The sequence below is a fragment of the Apus apus genome, chromosome 4 (assembly GCF_020740795.1).
Source record: "Apus apus isolate bApuApu2 chromosome 4, bApuApu2.pri.cur, whole genome shotgun sequence".
NCBI classification, from domain to species: Eukaryota; Metazoa; Chordata; class Aves; order Apodiformes; family Apodidae; genus Apus; species Apus apus.
Genome location: NC_067285.1, coordinates 86,649,803 through 86,673,660, shown reverse-complemented (window position 1 = coordinate 86,673,660; position 23,858 = coordinate 86,649,803). Strand labels below are relative to the sequence as shown.

General features: G+C 35.6%; 1 protein-coding gene across 11 annotated transcripts in view; it reads left to right on the top strand.

Annotated features, from left to right (window-relative positions):
• The window catches only part of EXOC1 (exocyst complex component 1), a 31,593-nt gene extending 8,162 nt beyond the window's left edge, over nt 1-23,431 (top strand). For 6 of the 11 annotated variants that reach the window (XM_051617281.1, XM_051617282.1, XM_051617283.1 and 3 more), the window contains 16 exons: nt 205-392; nt 1,309-1,536; nt 1,960-2,092; nt 2,284-2,393; nt 2,905-2,958; nt 7,347-7,496; nt 8,853-8,958; nt 12,228-12,272; nt 13,415-13,578; nt 15,236-15,346; nt 15,677-15,753; nt 16,293-16,521; nt 17,620-17,803; nt 19,839-20,038; nt 21,752-21,946; nt 22,746-23,431. In XM_051617281.1, the coding sequence (XP_051473241.1) occupies nt 205-392; nt 1,309-1,536; nt 1,960-2,092; nt 2,284-2,393; nt 2,905-2,958; nt 7,347-7,496; nt 8,853-8,958; nt 12,228-12,272; nt 13,415-13,578; nt 15,236-15,346; nt 15,677-15,753; nt 16,293-16,521; nt 17,620-17,803; nt 19,839-20,038; nt 21,752-21,946; nt 22,746-22,898 (2,327 nt within the window). In that variant the 3' untranslated portion in view covers nt 22,899-23,431. The remainder of the gene's footprint in view (nt 1-204; nt 393-1,308; nt 1,537-1,959; nt 2,093-2,283; nt 2,394-2,904; nt 2,959-7,346; nt 7,497-8,852; nt 8,959-12,227; nt 12,273-13,414; nt 13,579-15,235; nt 15,347-15,676; nt 15,754-16,292; nt 16,522-17,619; nt 17,804-19,838; nt 20,039-21,751; nt 21,947-22,745) is intronic. The other 5 variants (XM_051617289.1, XM_051617288.1, XM_051617291.1 and 2 more) reach the window with 3 other exon arrangements.
• The last annotated feature ends 427 nt before the right edge of the window (nt 23,432-23,858 follow it).

Genomic DNA, 23,858 nt, shown 5'->3' with positions numbered 1-23,858 from the left:
ATAATTTGGAAAACATCAGTTCTGGAAATCTTAATGAAGCCCATAGAAGACTGAGACTTGGTATGTAGGTAGCATGTGCTTGTTACGAAAGTTTGGATGAATGCCTTAATTTACTTAAAGATAGTGGAGTATTCTTAAGCACTCTTATAAAGTTTGTGACCTTCTTCCCTTGATGACATGATTTATTTGTCTTCTCTACCTAAGAATCTGTTCCAAGTGGAGAGAACCAAAGTGTAGCAGGAGGTGATGAAGAGGCTGTGGATGAATACCAGGAGTTAAATGCAAGAGAGGAACAGGATATTGAAATAATGATGGAAGGGTGTGAATGTGCTATTTCTAATGCTGAAGCCTTTGCAGAGAAGTTGTCGCGAGAGCTACAAGTACTAGATGGGGTAAATATTTCTTCTAACATACAATGTGTTAGCATGCTGAGCTGTTTTCATTGATACTGACTATGGAGTGTTTTTTGAAAAGGTAACTAACATGTTCTGCTGCATATTTATATATGAATGTGTATCTGCTCTGAAGCAGTGCTACATCCTGTCTGTGATCAGATTTTAAAGATCTTCAACTTTGCTCTTTACCTTCCAGACCCTCTGGTCTTCCAGATCTTTGAAAGTCACAGACTTTCAAATAAGTTGAGAAGGAGAAAAAGGGAGGCAGTCTGCATACACCTTTCTTGAAGGCAGGGGTGCAAGGAGAGAGACACTAGATGTTTATGTCCACGGATGTGAACTCTTATGCCTCAGAGTAATTAGGAAACTGGCTTAGTCTAATATGGCACTGTAGCAGTACTGTTTTCTTTGGTATTTTGCTTTTTAAATAACTCAGCATTCTAGAGGTCCCTTAGAAGTCCTAAGGGGATGCAGTCCTGAGGGGACTGTCAACAACCTTAAATTGTCAAGCAGTATGTTTTGCTCATATTTTGAAAATGGCTGTTACCATAGAGATAGCTGATCTTGCAACAGAAAATACGACCTTATCACCTAAGCTGTTTTTCTGGAACTAAAAATGTTCCAGTGTATTAGGGATTACTGTTCGGTTTTTATTTTTTATGCAGATCCATACTTCCTTTCTAAGAAGTTGAGCAAAGTTTTGGGTTTTTATTCTCTCTTTGTGAAATAAGGAAGTGTCATAGACTGAGGGACTGCTGTGTTCAATAACACAAGCTTACATTGTTTTATTTCTTTCATCAAGAGTTTTAGGAAGTGTTTATTTGGCAGTAATGGAGACAGAAGAAGATAGAATGCTTTTGAGATATAAAAATGTCTCTTATGCCTAAATGTTGTGGCTCAATTTTTTGTATAGGCAAATATCCAGTCAATTATGGCCTCAGAGAAACAGGTGAATATCTTGATGAAGTTGCTGGATGAAGCTCTAAAGGAAGTTGACCAAATTGAGCTAAAGCTGAGCAGTTATGAAGAAATGCTTCAGAGTGTAAAAGAGCAAATGGACCAAATATCAGAAAGTAACCACCTAATTCATCTCAGCAACACGAATAATGTGAAGCTGCTATCAGAGATAGAGTTCTTAGTGGTAAGCATTTCTATTGTGTTTACTATGGTTGTTCACAGCAAGTATATATTTTTTTTAGGTTGCTAACCTATTTAGCAATCACGTATGAGCCTCATTTAAAACAATGAGTTCATTTTCCTGTTTTATTATTGCACTAACTTCAATAAGTTTTTATAATGATGGAATTGTATTTGTCATTCTTGGTTCAGCAGCACGGCAGACTAACCTGTTTCTGGCTTATGGACAAGCATTGAAACAGGCTGCCCAGGGAAGTCACCCTCCCCTGGAGGTGTTTAAAAAAACATGTAGATGTGGCACTCGAGGTCATGGTTTAATGGTGGACTTGGCAGTGCTGGGTTAATGGTAAGACTCAGTGATCTTAAGGGTTATTTCCAACTTAAACGATTATATGGTTCTGTGACAGTATTATCTGGTATTTTGTAGAATCACATGGATTTGGCTAAAGGTCATATAAAAGCCCTTCAGGAGGGAGACCTGACATCTTCTCGAGGCATTGAGGCCTGCACTAATGCAGCAGATGCCCTTCTGCAGTGCATGAATGTAGCTCTTCGTCCAGGTAATGCTTTTGCTAGACTACAGTCTAACATACAAAATCTTATGCTGCTGCCTTTATTTTATGTGCCTTTCCAAGTAGTTTCAGATTTTGTTCCTGTAGATTGAGAGAATTGTGACCTTTGGTCCATTTGGTTCCCACATACAATAATTACTATGTATTTTTTTACTCTCTGGAGTTCTGTTTGTTTTTAGGACATGACATGCTTCATGCAGTGAAACAGCAACAGCAGCGTTTTAGTGACTTGCGCGAGCAATTTGCACGGAGACTTGCCAGTCATTTGAACAGTGTGTTTGTTCAGCAGGTATTATTTTTTACTATTTTATATGAAGTTTTTGGTTACAAACTTTTCCTGAGAAGAAAACCAATCCACCTCAAGTTGGACATGTTCTGTGATGTGATCAGTAACAAATGGACTGCCAGAGGCAATTCAGAGATATTAAGCATACCAAGCTATAGTGGCCTACAGAAGTCTCTTATGTTTAAATAAGCATGTCTCTTTAATGGGTTTGCTGTCTGAATACATATCACACAATGAATACATTGCGTGATATCTAAGTATTATATATCCTCAGCATAATTGAGGAGAAAGAGCATTGTCTTTTTAAAGGGTGTCAGAGGCTGAAACCATTGGAGTTGTTGCTGTCTGAACTTCAAGAGCCTTGCAAAGTAAAACATCGAAGCTTTGGTTTTTTGAGCTCTACTTTATTGTATTCAGAAATCACTGTCCCAAGGCTTGTTTTTTAAAGGTTTGGGTGTCTTTTGTAGAATCAGGGTTTTATTTTAATTTCTGTATTTTTTTTATCTCCAATTAGTCTTCTCAGACCCTCCTTCACCTCTATAGCAGGTCCCACTCTATTTCAGTTCCAGTGAGTACATTGGGTTTGATACAAGGTTTTGTAACTAATTTTTCTGAGCTTGACTTACGTAACTAGCAGCTGCATCTTTGGCTTGACAAAAAGAGATTTATCCTTACCAGTTGCAGAGCATCAGACTTATGCCCCTCTCACTTCCATTTTTTTTATCAGTCCTCAAGCTTTCTTTATGTGTTTGTGAGCTAGCTTTTCTCTGATATGAACTCTAGTAATTGCTAGGAGGCATAGATGTATGGAAATGGTAATCTTTGTAAAACTGTACAGACATTGCAATTATGTGAAACGTTAATACTTGTAAGGAAAAAATCAGTTTTTATACATATTAGCACAGTCAAAGTTTTAGAAGTTTTCATTGTTACATATTAGGTTGAGTGCAGAAAATCTAACAGATTTATGCTGGAAAACTGTATAGCAAATTGCATTTGAGAGTACAAGCCTGGCTTTTTATGGCAAAAAAATGAGTGCTTCCTCTATTTTCTTAACTTTGCAGAAGAATTCCAGTTCTACAGCATGTTAAAATTCTGTTTCTCTGTTAATTTTCGTATTTTGAAAACCTGAGACTATGTGTCCTGGCCTCTAAATGAGCAAGTAGAAGCTATCTTGTGTAAGTCTTCTGTAAATGCATTCACAAAGTTTGAGTATTGCAATCGGGTATGAAAAGGGCTGTTTAACAGATGCCTTTTCTGATGTTCTGTTCTGAGGATTTTATTTTATAAGAAATTATTATTACTATGTAATACCACATGTATTAGACTAAATACTTCTAAAGAGACTTTTTAGTGCTGTATCAAGAATGCGATTACCAATTTGCAATTTGTTTTTAAATTCTGGTACTAATAGGGGTCTCACATTTTCTTTCATAGTGTCTTGTCCTCTAAAAAGTTTTGACCTGCTGTGTGGTAGGAATCAGCAGATAAAAAATAGGACCTTGCTGTAAGATTAAGCTGAAGAGTTCATTAACTGCAAGAGATTAGCTTTTGCAAAGCTTTTTTGCTTATTGTAGAAAAAAAAATAAAGTTTGTATAACGTTGTTTTGAGGTACAGATTCGGGTGTTGGAGTTATAACAAGATTTTTTGTGTTATTCTACTAAAATGACGCTGTTTTGTTAGTCTGATAAGAATTTAGCAGTTTCTCAGTCCCATGCTTTTGAAAAGTTGTCACTCATTTAATTGCCAATCCTGAGTTAAACTGAGGTGGAATAACCTCATTGGCCAATTTACCGTCTGTCTAGTCTGCTTCTCCCTACAGGAAGGTTGTAGGTATCATTCTTCTGCTCCTTTAGTGTCCGAAGCAGCAGATTCAACAAGTAGAGCAAAGTGTCCTTGGTTTCTCAGCAGTATCAATGAATGTTCTGCCATTATTGGTCCACTAACTGGAAAACTTGCTGATAGTTTCTGCAAGTGTGCTGCTTAAAAGAAAGTTCACTGAATTAAAAAAAAAAATCAGTAGAAAGAAAGTTTTCTTCATCCTGGCTCAAACCAGGACAAAAGCCTAACTAGAATACTTCGTTACCTTTAACATCTGAAGAGTTGTATATTTGTTTAGAAAGTTTCTTTAAAAAAATAAATCACTTCAGAAAAAACGAAGGCAGACAAAGATTTCTAAACTAAAATGGCAAATGAAAACATAATATCTAGGCAGCTGCTAATACAAGCAAGACATATTCTGAATTGGAAAAAAACAAGAGTTGGAAAAGCCAAGTTGCATTGACATTTTGGCCTAAATATATTATTTTTAAAGTACAAAATTGTTCTATTTTTTTAGAACAAAACAAACCCAATGCTGTGATTCCAAACTACTGTTGTGAGATATTAAGGTACTTTATCGCCTTTACAGAAAAATGAGAATAAATCTTAGAAGTTTTAAACAGAAATGCAACTTTGCATTGCCATTCACTGCAGTGTTAAAAATTGCTTGCAGTAACTCTGACTAACAGTTCATGTAGTTTCTTTATAGCATCATAATAATATTTTATTAACCTCACTGTGTGTCTATAACTGTAAAGATTCTTTTTAACAACCAAGTTCAGAATTCAAATAAAAGGCAACTCTGGGCTTTCTGCCTTTGAAATGTCAAACATTTTGAAGCTTTGAAACCATGAAATAGTCGAATAACACATTTGCAGTAACACTTGGTAACAGTATAAATATGTAGTGCGAGGAAACCTGTTACATAGATGGAGAAGGTACAGCTAGAAGCTCCACAGTGCTTTGGAGCAGACTTGAACAGGACATAATTTAGGACAACCAGAATGATTAGTCATGTGGAAAAGTTGACTTGGAGAGAGAAATTCCTCTTGGAAGGAGATTTGTCATCTAGCTTTACGAAGAATGCAACTACTAAGCAAAAATAAAAAATCATGTCGAATAAAGGGATGTGAATAAAATTGTTAGATGAAAGAAGCAGTAACACTTTGAATAGCTGAGTGTTTCCTAGCTACTGTGAGCTAGCCTTTGGACTGACTCTGTGGAAGAAAGCTGAGAAATCTACCAGATAAATTGTTTTAAACTATAATGAACTTGAACATTAAAATGCATGTTGTAGGAATGTTGCACACCTGGGGATAGGAGAGAGAACCATAAGCAGTTTTAGATACCTAGTTTGTATAAAAGCATATCAAAGACCTGTTGAAAATATTTGCTATATGCATGCCTGGAAGCACACATGATATTGAGTGTGACCTCAGAAATCAAATCAGTGTGGCTAATGCTGGCTGTATTCCAATTCCAAAGTATATGTAGCAATAATTACATTTCACAAAGTTAGCTTTTTGTTGGAGTTAGACTTCAAGATTGCTTTTAGAAGGGAGATTAACAGCGACCCTTCCCCGTTGTCTGCGAGAATAAATTAATGAAGTTGTCCAGGACTTGTTCCTTTGGTCCATTTGTGTCTCAGTTTATGCAGTTAAGAGAACAGGACTTAAACGACATGTTCATGTTGGATACAAAAAGGAATTCCAGCTTTATTCAGAACCTGGCATGTTCACATTGCATTGCTTAGTAACAGTCTTATTATTTCTAGAAGAGTAATACCTTCCTTTTTTAAAAAACAGAAGTCTGTTCATGTATTATGGAAGCTTTTAGCACTTTTTTAACCAAAGGCTTAAACTGCTTAGTGCCTAATACAATAGAGAAGGGTGAGCCAAAGTTGCTTTAGATTTCACTCTCTGATCCAAACTGGCTTCTGTTCCAACTTTAAGGTATGCAAAGGCAGTTTCCAAACTGTATAACTTATATTTTGCCAATTTGTCATATCCAAGATGAAACTGTCTAGGAATGTTCCCTGCATCAGGGCCTACACTGACTGACCTACATAAACCACCCCCACGTTATGCTGCAGCGATTGGAGACCAGTTAGGACAATCTTTTTGTGATGCCATGGCACAAACTTTAGTTAAGTCCTGTTGCTCTGTTTATTGCAAGCCTGGTAAAGAAGACTTCACACAAAATATTAAAGCTATTTTTAAATTAAGTCCCATCCTCCCTTTCATTGACCCAGGGCTAATGGTTCTATGTTCTGCTACATGACTGAGCTGTGGTGTTACCTTGTTTGCTTCTTGAGTTGCCCGGTGAGCTTGTGAGTTCGAGCAAGTGAAAGCTTAAAAAAGCTAACTCATACGTTGTTCAAGCAGTGTGCTGTGGCCTTCACTTCAAGGGCACTGTGTGTTTTTTAGGAGATAAGCCAGAGAAAATGCAGAGAATGAAGTTTGTAGCTTGCTGTTAAATGGTTTCATTTATGCTGCATGTTGTAAATTGTTTAACTCTAGTAAATAGTAAACTGTGTGTGTGTGTCTGCATTTGTGTGGAGGTAGAGAGAACATTTGTGAACAGACATTTTTAAGGCTTGACCAAGGCTCAGCCAAAAGACACTCCAGTTGGTTTAATTGGAGCAGCTTTTCAGAGGCATATAAATCTCATTACTAGCTCCTAGGCAACCCATTGACTAGGAACTTGGAGTGTCTGACAGTATGTGGGAACAACATGTTTAAAAAGAAGTGGCTATGGATTTTTTTTTTCCTTATTTATTTAGAGAAATAATGTAATAGTCTTAGAATGTCTCAGAAGCAGTTGGACATTTGTCATCATATCTTCACTGAGGTGTACCTTGCACTCTTTTTCAAAAAATACTCACCCTGAAGGCAAAGTAAGGTAAACAGCAAGAGCCTTATAATGAACAAGCTTAACTGCCACAACTGCAGTATCTCGGTGTCTGTATTATATTAAGCATCTTTTCAATCTGAGTCTCTGGGCTTTGTTTCTATGCAAGATATTTTGTTGCTTTTCTGTTTGTCTGAATGGAATGCTTTCTTTGTTTGAAGTTTTTCAGTTAAAATTCTAGTACATCTGCTTCCAGATTTATTTCAATACTTTCTTTTACCAAGGGTCACGATCAGAGCTCTACTCTTGCCCAGCACTCTGTTGAATTGACATTACCCAATCACCATCCATTTCACAGAGATTTACTTCGGTATGCTAAACTGATGGAGTGGCTCAAGAACACAGATTATGGAAAATATGAAGGGCTAACTAAGGTATGCAAAATGCTCAAATCATGCTAGAAAATGTACAGTATTATTGTTTTTGAGAGTCAAAAGAATTGCCTTTGCATATGTGCATGTCCTTTTAATGTTCCTTTTTATTACATGTAATTCACTGCTTCTCTTTTCTTGCTCCTCTTTGGAATAGGAAACTTCATTTTTTTTATATCTGTGGTACCCTAATTTTTTTTTCTCTAAGATTCTATGTCTCTTTTCTGAAGTATGGCAAGATACTAATCTTAATATTCATGTAAAACAAGTTTGCCATTTAACAGCCTATGAAGAGAAAATAATGAAGCTATTTTCATGTTGGCATGCTTATTGCCTATGTGACATGTTTATTTTTAGCAGACTTTCTTTTCACTTGAGACTATGAAAAACTTCAGTGGTTTCTTGTAAAGTAGATTAAATAGAAATATTTTGGCTTTGTATACATGTAACTTTTAGCTACATGACTACAGAATTATAGAAAATATTTAGATAGAAGTCAAAGGAAAGTTAGTCCTTACAGAACAAGTCTTCTTTTATTAAAGCAGCCATTCTTAAAAACTCAACAGTGGGAGATTTAAATTACTCTTAAAATGGCTTTGAAACAGTTCTTTTACTTTCAGTGTAAGGTTGACATTTTTGTGATCTTCTAAAAAAAACCACTGAGACTTACGTATTTATGTATTGTGTGTGCTAAGTAACAAACTTTTGGTACAAAATTTTGAAGGACATAGGGGAAAAAAAATCTTGCGTGATCCTAGTCCATAAATAAAATATTACTATGACCTTTGAACTAAAAATCTAAACAAACCAGATAATCTTCAAACCTAATTCAGTTGCTGAGCCTCTTTTTTAGATGAACTACTTTTTGGCATTGCTTCAAACAAAGTATTTTAGGATTGATTGAATCTTGTAATATGTAAGCACATGGAATTTGTGCTTCCCGAAGTTTTCTGATCCTTTCCTTGTGAGAATAGTAATAAAGGAAGTCACATACTCAAGAAGATGAGTAGGCTACAGAAAATGCTGCTGAATTCTTTCCATTCAACCCTTGAATTCTCTGATGCTCCACTAGTAATCCTGTTTGGCTCCATTGCGTATCTTTCCTTATGGAGGAGAAGTAGCAGTTTGTGTTTGATGCTCAGTGAACTCACTAGGAAAATGAATATAATCTGCCTAAATATTGTGAATATAGTTTTGTGCATGCTGCATAATATATAAATGCATATATAGTCTAAAACAGTTTGTTATTTAGTAGAACTTGTACACTTGCTGGTTTACTCATTTTTAAGATCTATTTAACCATAGTCAACAAAGTCAATATGTATATCTGTTAACTAACTACACTTTTTTTTTTTTAAGAATTATATGGATTATTTATCACGACTATATGAAAGGGAAATAAAAGATTTCTTTGAAGTTGCCAAGATCAAGATGACAGGCACAACCAGAGAGGGAAAAAAGTTTGGTAAGCTTCCAGGAGGCTATTATCTTGCTTTGAATTTTATTATTTGCTTATAAAATGCTCATTACAATACCTAGGGCAAATTTTACTGTTTACTTTTGGCAAGGTGGAAGAAGCTGGGTGAAAAATGTGATTGGTAAAACTTCTGACTTCCACAGGACCAAAGTAGCAAAACTGAAATGCTGTGAAATTGGTCAAGATAGAAGGATAAAATATAGTATTTCTCAGATTTTCAAATCTACATGCAAATTTTAACAAACTGCCAACCAGACTTTTATCACTTGATCTGTCCTGCTTTGTTACTGGAACAAATTTGAAAAAGCGACTCTTGTAATTGTGTTCCCTCTGCTATTTCTGCTTTTAGTAAGTTCTGGGTGGATTTTGAAGAAGCTGGTTTTAATGCTAATTCTGCCTAAGGAAACCTGTGCATTTCGTTGTGTTTTCAGTGAGAATTACCTAAGTAAATTCTAGTCTGAAACTAGAAATCATGCTTTGTTAACTCGTAAGACTTTCTGTTTAAGGGGGATATTAAGTAGTTTAGTGTGAGTAAGAAAGTGAAGGTTTTAAAAGATTACCTGGATACTTTGAAAGCTACAATGATATAAGTGTATTTATGTATTTGCTATTCTGTATTTTAAAGTGCACTGTTTCAAAACTTGTTTGAAGTATTTATATTTGTCACACTTCACCAGTTCCCAAATTCTAAATTTAGAAACGATATGCTGCCTCAGCTAGTAAGTTCTGTCTGAACTTATGCTTCAAAGTGTGTTGGTAGAGAACAGAAAAAAAGTATTGGAAAAAGGAAATCAGGATAGTGGCAAGACTTGACTGAGGGAGGGGCAAGCTGTTGGACATGGAGAGCAAGTGGTGCCATAATGTGATGTGGTCAGAAGAATTAAATTAATGAATCTGGAAAAGATTTTTCAAGAACAAAACACTTTATTGTAACACAAATTGATTTCTATAATACCCTAAACAGTTCATCCTGTTACTTCTTTTGTGATTTGCGTTTGTGAGGAGATAGTTTTTGTAGCAATTTCCTGACTTCTGTAAATGCTATGGAGTGATTTGGCATTTTGGGAGAAAGAGGCCCTTCAATTCCTAAGTTTAAGAGCCGCACCTTGAGAAGGCTTCTGTCATGTATCTGTGCAAACTTCAGGCATGTTTGAAGTTTGCACAGAGAAGTCAAGGAAGAGAGTAGCAAAGCTGTTTTTTTTTGTAACCAGTTCTCTTTCTTTCATAATATTACATTTTGACAATCATACAGAGTTTGTTTGTGTTTGAGTCTTGCTGGTAACTGACTGATATACAAAACTTGGCCCAAGTGCCCCCCTGAAAATTGGTAGGAACCAGTCACAAAGTCAAAACTGGAAGATGTAGCCAGTGGGGACTCTCCTAGAATTATAAATGTTACGAACAGAAACTAAGCCATCAAGTAGTTGTCATCAATGACCATTTATTTCAGGCCACAAGCAACTTTTAAGAATATGAAAAAAAAAAAAAGAAAAAGAAAAAAATTATCCTCTACTAATATTATAAAGAAGGAATGGAAATTACAGAAGTTTAAAAAGCTGTTTCTTATGTGATTTCATGTCACCATTTAAATATTAAGTTACGTTTTTATTTTGTAACAGCTTATAATGATATGTAATTTGAAAAGCTTCTATGTTGAAGGTAGTGGTTGTACTATTACTAGTTTCACATTAATTCAAAATACTTAATAGTGAACTTCTTTAAGGAACAGTGTAGGTGCATAATGCTCCAATACAGATAATCTGTTTCCAAGCTGTCTTGGTGTGTGTTCTTGCCTTTTTTTTTGTGCTTTGGGAATAGCACTGCCTTTTGAATGCCTCAAACGCAGAGGGGATGCTGAGGGAATTCTGGCATTCTGTGCTAGTGCAAGGATCTTTGTCTGCATTTTTATGGAAAAAAAAAAAAATAATCTGGGTCATGAGCATTCACACTTGTCTTAAGTAGTATTTTTTTTTCTCTCTTTTTTTTTTTTTTTTTCTGATGAAGCCAAGACTTTGATACTTAAATACCATAAAATCAATGTGGGAAAAAGTGCTACTGCTGTCATATGTTTATATGATGTGGCTCCTCAAAAGCCACTTTGTTGGTTGTCTGGAGCCTGATCTTTGCCTGTAGTTCTTCACATTCTGTAATACGGTCCTGTGCGGTTGGAAATTGAGGACAATGAAGAAGTGGGACCAGTGCATGACAGATGCATGTGCCAAATATATTAGGCCTAAATCTTTTTATTCAAAAACTTCCAAAAACCCCAAGATTAAAAACTAGGCTGGAATTATATTTGAGTTTGATGTTACAATTGTCAGTAGTGTTACCTACTTGAGAATATCTGGTATTTAAGACATGTTTGTGGCATTTAGAAGTATTTACTCATTCTATTACAGTAGGTTCTGCTTGCCTGCTCCATTTTGGGGGGCTTGTAGCATCCATCCTCATCAAGATCTTAATACTACATACTGCTTTTAGTGTATGTATGCAAATGCCTTTTACTAGTTAGGGATTCTCTATTTATTACACATTCCCATTTACTCTAAATTTCATATTGATGTCCACTTGAGGAAACTGTTCTATTCTGCAAAACACAGAAAAATAATTATAAAAAAGAACACCTTGTAAATTTTTTTTACTCTACATTTTTTTTTTGCATCCTCGCTGAATTTGCTATCATCAATTCTTGGTGCAGCATGAATACAGAATTGTGTTGTCTTTGTAAACATTCTGATTTATCCACAACAGAAAAGTTTAGCCAGTTTTACTGTTAATATGAATGATTTTGCAGTATTGGTTTGTGTTTTTTAAAATTGAAGAGGTGGACAATATTTCTGACTCAGTACAAAATTACGTAAATGTATTTTAATTTCTTCATGTCTAATATCAATATGATGAGTCATCTTGGAAGCTGAGTCTTTTGCAATATTAATTCTGACAAAACCCTAATTTAATGGACTTCTCAGTTTGGGAGGACTTAAATACATCTTACCAAAAGCGTTTTTTAAACACACTGTCTGAGAAAAAGTCAAGTTTAATATCTAGAAACTGACTGTTTTCCCACATAGCTTAGATACTTAATTTCTAGAATAGTAACTCTCCAAATAAATGTTTGCTATGTAGTTACTTGCTGCTTATAGTTCTCTGCATGTTTCTTTTCCAGTTAGAGCTTAACTTGCATCTTGTGCATGGTTTGTGCAAACTGCATTTTAACTTGTCTTTGTCTTTGATGCTTGCAACCTAATCCATCCCAGCTACACTGCCTCGAAAAGAAAGTGCTGTCAAACAGGAAACTGAGAGTGAGTATAACTAGTTGCATTAGTTGGTATTGTCAATGCATGTGTGTCATTGTGAAGATGTAGTGCTGCATCATGGAAAATCTACCTAACACTGAAGCACTCTGTTCAGAATGAAATGAGCTTTAGCAGAATCATTGTTTTTGCAAGGCAAAAATGAAGCACGGCTCAAGTGGCCCAATGTAGAAGTTGAAGGTTTGCAGGTAAAGGCAACATCTTTTGGTTTTCCCATGTGACTAGTTGATCTAGAAAATATGCTTGTGCCTGAGAGCTTGTCATAGTTTTCCAACTCTTCCAGCAGGCTGAGATAACAGCTTCTATTAGATCTACAGACCTTGTTTTGTTTGTGTCCCTAGACTAGATACCAACATAGCAGTTAAATGAAACTTGCAGGATTGCTTTATTTGTGGTTGAAATGTGAGAAGTTTACATGGGGGTCAAATACTGACAATTTCTTGGTATGTTTTGCTGCTAACTTTCTCCATCCTGTTCCAGAATTCCTGAAAATATTTTGGGGAAAAAAAAAAATCAAAATCAAAATATATGCTCCTCACCTCGGAGAATGCCCCACAATAGAAAGAAGAAATGTCAGAATGTTAATTGTTATCAAAAGGAAGGGGGAACATTAGCAGTAGAGTTACTATGGGATTGTAGATCCAGCAAAATAGCTGGAGCAAACTGTGTAGACAAAAGCAGAAAGATGAAGTTCAAGATGAAAAATGGCCTGTGTGTATATAAAGCATTTTTATATTTTCCCTCTTGTAGATTAATTCTTCTGCTTGTGGCAGACTTTGCCCAACATACATTCACAGAGATCATAACTGGTCTTGGCTTTCAAGGAGAGTATCTAAACCAGTGTTCCTGTATTTCACAGTTTTGTTTCTTTTATAGCTCTATTTATGCTTTACAATGGCAGCTTATATAGCTACATTGTATTCTGAAACTTGCTTAAGTATTTCAGTTACTTTGTAACAAGAAAAGAATGTGTTTAATCTGCACATTCTTTTGCTATAGACAATATTGATTTGTTTCATGTTAACTTAGGACTACCAGCAACTCTGGGTCTCACACATTCTGTAATTAACCTGTTTGTGAGTATTTTATTGTGCTTTTGTTTCCCTCATGCAGAGTGTCCTTTTTTACAGGTCTTCATGGAAGTTCCGGAAAACTGACCGGTTCTACTTCTAGCCTAAACAAACTCTCTGTTCAGAGTTCGGGAAACCGTAGGTCTCAGTCATCCTCACTGTTGGATATGGGAAACATGTCTGCCTCTGACCTTGATGTGGCTGATAGAACAAAATTTGATAAGGTAAAGCTAAAATGTTGCATAGAATTCCTGCTTAGTTTTCTATTAGAAGTGTCTTGCACATCCTTTAAAAATCTGTACTATTTAAATCTTAAAACATGCCAAGTTCAAATTTTGTGTGCACCGCGCATTTAATAAAGGCAGTTTCTAAGAAACATATGGATCAGAGTGTTTTTCTCTAAAGATAAGATTCCTTCTAGTTCCTATATATGCTGCGTGTGATCTGTAAAGAATATAAAGCATAAACAGTTATTATTGATTTTAAGCCCAATATGCATCTTTAAACAAGTAAGAATCCATGATTATTTTTTTCCTTGCTATAAATGTTCATGTGTTTTGTTGCATTTTGTCACTTTTGTAAAAGTGAAGGATAAGAAAGCATAATCTTCTTTTAGCCAGGATTTGACTGTGGCCCTAAAATTTTATTTATACTGCTTTCATATCACAGTTATCATAATTTTTCAGCTTTAAGCACAGGCAATAAGTTATTATTGTAGTTTCCTCAGCATCTGTTGAGTTGTTTTTTTTCTCTGAGCCTTTAAAAGTGACAGCACCCCTCATTTCTTGTGGAATTGACTCCTCAGTACTGTGGAGAGAACAGGAGCTGTTAGCAGAGTGAGAGAAAAAAAAAAATCTTGTTCTCTATTGGATTGATGGAAATTAATATTTTTCTTCTGACTTCTTCAAACACTTGCTCAGTCTTTATTTCTGGGAGGAAATATTATGTGCCTGAAACAGTTTTTACACATCCGCAGCAGCAGGTTGTCTAGAATTGAAGTGATAGCTTTTAAAAATTATTTTATACAAGAACTGTGCTAATTTTTTCAACTTCTGACTTTTATCTCACACTCATTTGGAACATGTAAGTGTGACTGTTGTATAGATTTGTAAGCTATTGAGCTGAGCTAGTAGGTTTTTTTAATTATTTTTTTTTTTTCTAGGGGAGTTTTCAGTAGTGTGGTTGTGCTAGATTTATTTCATTTCTGTAAATTACCCCATCTTAATTCATAAATACTTGCAGAGAAAGTTTTGTTGTGTAAAGATGGCAGAGTAGAAGTATGTCTAATCCCTAACTTCCAATTTCAATAGTTTTTATTCATAAAATGAAATTATTTTTATGACTTATTGCCAAAACAGTGTTTCGCTTCAGATTAAATCTAAAAATTGTGACGACTACCTCTATTTTAGTACAAAACCTGATGTTTGTTTCTATAGTAGCTATGCAGAAACTTCTTCTACAGAGCAGTTATCTTCTACATACACAGTTTAACTCTTTTTCTTCCCTGAGGCTTTTAATTTTGTCTTCTTTCAGTAACCCAAGCAGAAAAGAGGGTGGCAGAACCCATGACTTAACTATTAAAATGCACATGTTTTCAGTGTAGCACAAAAGTCTTTCCTCAGGACTTTTCCCTGTGACTTGAAAACTTCTAGTTGTGGAAAAACTTAGTTTGTTTTTTTCTTCCCAGTGTTACATGGATGAGGAAGAACTAAGTTGAAGATCCAGATACTACTTTTAGAGATAAAAGTACAAGGTGCTTCCATCTCTTTTAAGTAGTATTAGCCTTCCAAAGCTTACTGAAGACAGAAACTATAGAAACCTATGCAACAAGTAATTAAAATTAGCATTCAGTACGCTGATAAAATACTTGTCTGGTTTTAGATTTTCGAGCAAGTATTAAGTGAACTTGAGCCTCTGTGTCTGGCAGAACAGGACTTCATTAGTAAATTTTTCAAGCTACAGCAACATCAGAGCATCTCAGGATCAGCAACGGTATGATTCTTAATTCTATCACTGAAGTAAAAAATATTGAACAGGCCTTATGAGAGACCTGTTTAAAAGATAATTTCTGAATTTATCTGGCAATTATGTGATCCAGGTGATCAATAATTTTATTTTTCTCCAATACAAAATCTATTTAGGACCAAACCTTGCAAACCACTGTATTTGCTACTTCAAAAAACAAAAAAAAAAAATGGGGAGGGAGCGGGCGGTGGTGGAAAGCTGATAATTATCTTGGTTTTGTCAGGTGTACTTACCACTTAAATATAGAATTAGAAACAAGCTTTCAGCTTCCTATATATACATTCCTTGTTCTTACAGAATGAGGCGGAGGAAATGGATGCAGGAGCTTTATCTCGTTCATATACCTCTGGTGTTCCACAAACAGTGTCATCTGAGTATGTGCTGCTGTTGTTTATTATTGATTCTTAAGCCTACATGTGAATTTATTTGGCATATAAAGCTTTTTCCTTTATAATCAGAAATTGTTCCCTTTTAGGAAAAATGAATAGTGAACTTTAACACCTAGACACTGAATGTGTCTGTAAATATAAAAAAATGTGCATGTGAAATGGATGTTTTTGTCTATAGTAGTTTAAAAAAAGATGTTTAATTCTCTTACTGTTTGAAAAGCAAAACTAGGCACTATAATGTGTGCAACAGGCTTTGGAAAATATGCTTAGCAAATTTCTGACTTTCAGTGCATGGCAGCTTCCATACAGAAAATCTTTTTTGGAATATTTTATACATGTGACTATTGATTTGTACTCTGCAGCATTGGCATTTCTTCCTTTTGTAGTGCTCTGAAATTCATGAGACTTGTTGAATGCAAATTAGACTACTATATCCAATAAATTTATCCTAAGAGTGTTATCAAAGAACATGTACAATAACCTAGTAAACTCAGTAATGCTTTTGTCTTGTGTATTTTTAATAGGAAGGACATGATTCGACAAATGATGACAAAAATATTTCGTTGCATTGAACCTGAGCTGAATAATCTCATAGCGCTGGGGGACAAGATTGATAGCTTTAATTCACTTTATATGTTAGTTAAGATGAGTCATCATGTGTGGACAGCACAAAATGTGGACCCAGCTTCCTTTCTCAGCACTACCCTTGGAAATGTTCTGGTGACTGTCAAAAGGAACTTTGATAAATGCATTGTAAGTTCTTTCGCTGTTTTGTTTGACCTAACTGTAATATCAGAAGCCCATTCCTACCCCATTAGATTTTTCTTTTCTTTAAAAGAGCTAAATTTTTGCTTTCAATTTGAAGTGAAAATTAGTAACTTTATTGTTCTTCTACTGGCCAAACCTTAAAAATATAAAGTAATTGGTGGTTGTGTTTCTTTGTCCTCCATCCCAGTTTTCTTCAGTAATTAGCTGTTTGTAACAAATGTGACCACTCATTTACTGCTGTGAGCTGGCTGAAATTTTTAGTTGCTTGTTTAGACTTGTGCTATTACTGAGATTGCTGAAGTCAATCAAGTAAACTACAGCACTCTGCCATTTTTATTTACCCAATCAAAACCTCATGGACTTGTGAGTTTTGCTTTTCCCCTGTGAGCATAATGTGCCAAATAGACATCTCTTCCATGTGTTCAATTATTTCTATCTTGTATCCCAACAAAAATTTAGTTTAGATAAAACAGCAAATCTTTTGTCAGTAGCAGAGGCAGCTTCTTCTGCCAGAAACATCCTTTGGCTAGTACCATAGGATCATCATATGAAATACGGCAAGTTTAGTGAAAACACAGTTGCTGTTAAAACTTTTTTTGTTGTCATAAAGGTAATTTGGCTCTAGGCCAACCTAAGATGACTGACCGTTCTTGATCAGTTTAATGCTTAAAATATTTGGAAGCTCATTTTTTTATGATACTCAGAAATAAAAATTCAGTAGAAGATTAGAGAAACTTCCTGTAGCAAAAAGAATTGATAGCTTGGCTGAATCAGAAAAGCAAAGTTCCTTGTTAGATTATAGAACAAGAATTGTTACTTGCTGCTGGTGGGTAAGTTTGGAGTTGTTTCTTGGGTTTTTTTTAAATTAATGATAAGTAAGCAAAGGAGACTAAAAACTGCAAGATATTACTTGCCCATCTTCCTTTTTTCTTTCCACTGTTTTTATTTCTTAACGAATTCTTGAGGGTAAAAATGGAGGAAGACTAAGAAAGATAAATTTATTTCCATGCATTTTTATTTTACTAATTGTTACATGGTCTGGAGTCATTAGAGACTAAAATCTGTTCTTGTTTTAAATTTAAGAGTAATCAAATGAAGCAGATGGATGAAGTAAAAATCTCAAAGAAGAGTAAAGTTGGGATCCTTCCATTTGTTGCTGAATTTGAAGAGTTTGCAGCCCTTGCTGAATCAATTTTCAAAAATGCAGAACGACGAGGAGATCTAGATAAAGCCTACATAAAACTTATTAGAGCTGTTTTTGTCAGTGGTAGGTCATCTGAAGTTGTCATAGTTACTAAAATGATTGCTTCCTCCTATTTATATATAATTTTGCTCCTACTAACATTATTTTTTAGGGTTTTTTTCAGACTCTTTTGCCAACCATGTGATTGATATTGTGCTGGAATTTTGGTTATCTCTGTTATTGGTAGGAGAGCAAGTGTAAACCTTTTGATTATAAAATACTTAGTAAGAGCAAACTATGGATATTTCCTTTTGTACATTACTGTAAAGTAACTGAGTTCTGACAGAGGGAAGTGATTAAGACTCAGGAGGGAGAGAGGAAATGGCAGCAACACAACATGCATAGTCTGAAGTGGTTTCCTGTCTTTTTTCTTCCAGTGTAGCTTACATGAGGAGATAAATCTGGATGGGATCCCTGTTTATCTTCTGTTTATCGTCACAGCCTTGTCTGCCTAGGAATTTTACCCTTGCTTGACAGATTAGAGCCTTTGTGTCCTAGCCTGACACAACTGAATGTCCCTCCAGTCCTCCCTATTTTCCCAGCTATAGTCTGGAAAAACAGCAGCAACACTACTGTTCTACGGCAAGCCAGTGAACTCTGGAAAATTGTCAATCCTTTATAAAAAAATCTCCGCTTATAATTCCCAGCCGCTGAAACTTAACCGCTTTTGTTTAGGGGAAGATTGAGCAAGAGAAGACAGTAGAGGCAATAAAGCTAGTTTGAGGAAATTATAGCATAGTGGTTCTGAACATATTAAGGAATCATGAAGAGACATTACTTCATGGCATAGTGGACTGTTTGTAGTCAGCAGGAGCATCCCAGCTGATAGGACAGTAAATTTTGAAAATAAATATTTGATTGTACTCAACTTTGCTGTCCTTATGAAATTCCTGTTCAAGTGATAAAGCTAAGCAAACACCAATAGACAGGCAAAACTATACAATGATAAAATAACTTGTTTAGGTAGAATTTAGAAAAGCACATTTTAAAAGAGATTCAAAATTATGCCACCAAAAAAGAAACAAAATTTGTTTCAGACAAGTACATAGCAAACTTAAAAGAACAAAGAATTGTGATGAAGGAGAAGGGATAGAAGTAAAGAATTAAGATGGAACAAAGTAAAAAAAATGTACAAAATCAGTGCAAGCATTATGTTTAGTGCAGTAGGATATTTAATTTACGAGTAATGTTTGAAACAGGTCAGAAAGAGAACTGGGGAAGGCGATTAGAAAATTATACGGGAAGAACAAAATTGGCAGTAGCAGACTTCCTAGTTGGCAATTCAGTCAGTGTTCTGACTGAAAGGAACTTAGAATCTTTATTAATACTCTGGTGTCCAGGATCACTTTCATGGTGGGCATCCTGGTAGTCTCAGCAAAATGATAAATGGATGAACAGGCATAGAGGTTTAATTATGCTCTTCATTGACGCTATTCTCTTCCAGCCTGCTTTTAGGTGCAATATGGGAGCACTAGGTAGAATTTATTTTGCATGCCCTGTTTTTTTTGGTGGGGGAGTGGAAAGTAAGAAACCCATGTGCAAGGTTATCCATTTTTATTACTAAATTTGGCGATCGCCAGTAGCTTTGTCTGTCAAACTAAGAAGCTAAGCAAAACTGGGAAGAACATTTTTTCAAAACCCACCACGTATTGAAGATTTTTGTTTCAGCAAAGAAGGGAAAGAGACTTTTCTTAAGTAGTTCTGTCATGTGAAATTTATTTAGGGATAATGAAAGCATGCTTGAAAGCTAGAATGTGGGTTTTTTTCTCACTTATGTAAGTGACCATATGTAGTCATTATTTTGTATCTTTTAATAAGTGACTTTTTTTGGCATACAAATGTAATTGTCTTACAGCCTGTACATATCTGTTTCTACTATTGAAGGCTCTCAGATACTGATTTTATTAGAGGCAATAATGACAATCCTCATACAAAGGGTTATCATTGACATAAAATGAAAAATTCCTTTTCTCACAGTATTATGGTTATCAGTTTTGTTTTTTTTAATTTTCGTTGACCTTTTAGTATTTTAAGTATTTTTGCTTCCTTTTTCTTTCAGTTGAGAAAGTAGCTAATGAAAGCCAGAAAACACCCAGAGATGTGGTCATGATGGAGAATTTCCATCATATTTTTGCAACACTTTCTCGCTTGAAAATTTCTTGTCTTGAAGCTGAGAAAAAAGAAGCCAAACAGAAATACACTGATCATCTTCAGTCTTATGTAATCTACTCACTCGGACAGCCTCTTGAAAAATTAAATGTAAGTATATTTGAGTTTATATACATTTAAATGGTATATACTAGTCTTTCTCAAGTGTTTAATTTGCACTTTTTATCACTACATCTATCATCAACTCTATATTTTAGACCCAAGCATGCCTGGCAAGAGTATTCTACTCATGAGGGCAACAGTGTTGGATGGAAATAATAAAATTTTTCATGATAATGATAGTCCTGACTAAACATCAGTTGTGCCTTAAGCAAACTGTTTTGAGGAAGGAAGAAGTGAGGGAAAAAGTAAGCAGGAGCTTTGGGATAATTTTCCCCTCCTCAGCTGTAGAGATGAATTACTGTAGATTCTGAACTGTTCACCAATAATGAAAGTTTTAGGAAAGTTCTGTATGTCTGAAGTTGTGTTATGCTGAAAGCTGACTTACATTCGGACTCACAGAATCACAGAATTACTGAGGCTGGAAAAGACCTCTAAGATCATCAAGTCCAGCCTATGACCCAACGCCACCACACTGGCTAGACCATGGCACTAAGTGCCGCATCCAGTCTTTCTTTAAACATCTCCAGGGATGGTGACTTCACCACTTCCCTGGGCACTCCATTCCAATGTCTAATTACCCTTTCTGTGAGGAAGTGCTTCCTAATACCCAACTTAAACCTCCCCTGGCACAGCTTCAGGCCATGCACTCAGTTCTCTCCTCAGAATGTTTCCCAGTGTTCACTGCTTTTTCTAGAAGCAGGATTTCAGCCATTTGTTTTCTGAAAAGTCTTAAGATGTATTCTCTTTCTGAAAAGTAAAATACTTTATCACTGCCTCTCACTTGTGGATTGAGTCTGGTGAGTACCTAAGCTGCCATATAACTTGCTCTCTCCCCTCTCCCCAGGCAGGACAAGGGAGACAACAGGAAGAACAAAAGAGAAAATTTGGGGGTGGAGATAAAGGCAATTTAATCAGTGAAAAGAAGCAAGGGGGGAGGGGGAAAAAGTGATGCAAAAGCAGTCACTCACCACCTCCCACAAGCAGGCTGATGCCCATCCAGTTTCTGAGCAACTGCCACCTGGAAGACAAATACCACCTCCACCCGCCTCCTCTAACTCTAATATTTATAGCTGAGCATGATGTTACATGCTATGCAACACCCTTTATCTGGGTTTGACCTGTGCAGCAATAACCAAAAGACTGGTGTGTTTTCAACCCTGTTTTAGCCACAAATCCATAACACAGCACCTTATGGGCTGCTGTGAAGCAGGTGAACTCCTTGTGGCTCTACACGCATGCTCACAGGCACACTTCCCTCCATTTTTATTACATTGAGACAGCTGGTGCAGGACAGTGAGAGCACAATTATGAACAAATATTGCTGTTGTGTAATTACAGTTGAAGTAGAGAAATTCCTATTCAGATGCTTACTCAATTTGTCCAAAAGATCTGGTATTTTCCCAGGCTGTGCCTCATTAATTGAGGATTTTGAGGCTGATTCAGTATTGGTTATAAGGTTGCAAAGAAAAGCTCAATTGCTTCTAGAAATTATTTATTTCAGTTTTACACTAGTACTTACAGTGTGCTGTATTGTTGGGCTGTGATTTAATGTTTATGACTATTACTTCATGCCCATTTAAAAAACAAAAACAGGGAACACAAAAAAGTCATCAAGTAGAACAAAGACTTCATTTGACAGGCATATGTGTAGTTAATTAGTTTAGATTTGTGATAATAATGAATGCTGTTATTGTTGGTTAGCATTTTTTTGAAGGTGTTGAAGCTCGTGTGGCACAAGGTATACGAGAGGAGGAAGTAAGCTATCAGCTGGCTTTTAATAAACAAGAGCTTCGTAAAGTGATAAAGGAATATCCTGGCAAGGAAGTGAAGAAGGGCTTGGATAATCTCTACAAGAAGGTCGATAAACATCTCTGTGAAGAAGAAAACTTACTTCAGGTAAAATAAATCATAACTGAAAAAAATCCTTGTTTACACAAAGGCTTTTACTATTGCTTTTGCAAATGTATTCTCTGAGAAGTGCCTAGCTTCAGCATAACTCTGAAAAACCATAAATCTTGAGTGGATTTTTTTATAATTCCACTCTCATTGTTTGTTGTAATACTGATTTGAACTGTTGTGGTAGGGATAGAGTTTAGAAAGAAAATTCCCTTATGATTCCCTTCATGCCTATTAAGGAGAAGGGTGATCTCTGTTCTGGAAAATATGCTGGAAGTAGAAAGAGCTAGATTTAAATTAACTGTTAATGTGATATGAAATTTAGCTGGTACACTATGACAGAATATATTTTCAATTGCATCTTTTCTGATAGTTACTTAAGTTGTTTTTTTTTTTTACACTGTAAAATTTCTCACTGCAGCAAATAAGTAGATTTAAGAGTTAAGTATGTATTAACAGCTTTTTAAAGTCTGAAACATGAATTAGTAGCACTGTTCTGGTTTGGGCTGTGTCCTTTAAAGACAAAAGCAATACATCTTTTAGGTCAACTTCCTCTTTACCACTTTCTGCTTTGCCAATTTGGTAGGAGCCCTGTAAACAGTAAAGATCTTAAACTTAATGGGTAAAAAACTTCTGTAATTTTTGTTAATACAGCAACTCGGTTTACTGAGCTTTGTTAGCAAGCATTAGTTTTAAAATGACAGCTGAACCGAGAATCAATTAATGAGCCAACGTTTGGTAGTTCATATGTAGTGTGTTGTGCCAGTTGACATTTCCTAAAGTTTGCTTTCTTTGGCAGGTTGTGTGGCATTCCATGCAAGATGAGTTTATACGACAGTACAAGCACTTTGAAGGGCTGATAGCTCGCTGCTATCCTGGATCAGGAATTACTATGGAATTCACTATACAGGATATATTAGACTACTGCTCCAGTATTGCACAGTCTCATTAAGTTCTAGAAAGAAAAACAGAAGCCAGAAAAGTTTGTACCTGTGTATAAGGGAATCAAACACTATAAAAGCTACTTGTTTTTAAAGGTGGATTTCTGTGTGTCTGTGTAGGTAACTGCCGCGTGTGTCAAGTCACACTCCTGCTTCAAATGTCTTTCAGGGCAGCATGAAACCTTCGGGGATTTGTTGCTCTTCTCCTGGGTTGAAGTACTGTTTGAAAGGATTAATTCTGCAAAACACTTGGGAAATAGCTTTTCCCTTCCCTTAATGCTGAGATACTTTTATTTATAATCCCTTCTCTTGCTAAAAGCGTTAAGCACTAACTTCATGGTATGCCAACAGGATACTACTGGTTTCACTAATACTTTGCATCTTGAATGTTGTGTAAGCATTAAAGACTATAAAATATTTTCCCTTTCTCTTTCCAGAAGGTATGGATGTGGAACTTTATGCAGTGGGAATACTGAATTCATGTTCTGAGATGTAATGTGTCAATGGCTATAATTCTGAATTAAACTGTTCATCATGTTCTTTATCTGGTGGACTGTTATCTCAAAAGGGTGAAAATGCAGTTATTTCCATTTGTTTTCTCTCTGGGTATTGAAGCAGAATTGCTCGATTTCTCAACACATGTTTTCTCTTACTAATTATGATGTAGCTTAAGTGTACTTCCAACTTATGTAACCCCTTCCTCCTCCTGAAGCTTCAAATGCCTGTGATTTCAGGACCTAGTTTTTCTGTACAGCATGAAGAAATTGCTAGGTTGTTGGATAGAGCTGGGCTGTATTTAGAAAAGAAACAACCACAATAAAGGGTAAACATGCAGACAGACCTAAGATATTTTTTTTCTTTTGAGATGCAGATGCAAGAATTAAAACCAAACAGTAACATGAATGAGAATGTTATAAAACTCGTAAGGGAAAAGTTGCTAAATGGTAACAGTAACATTGAGACTCCTGGAT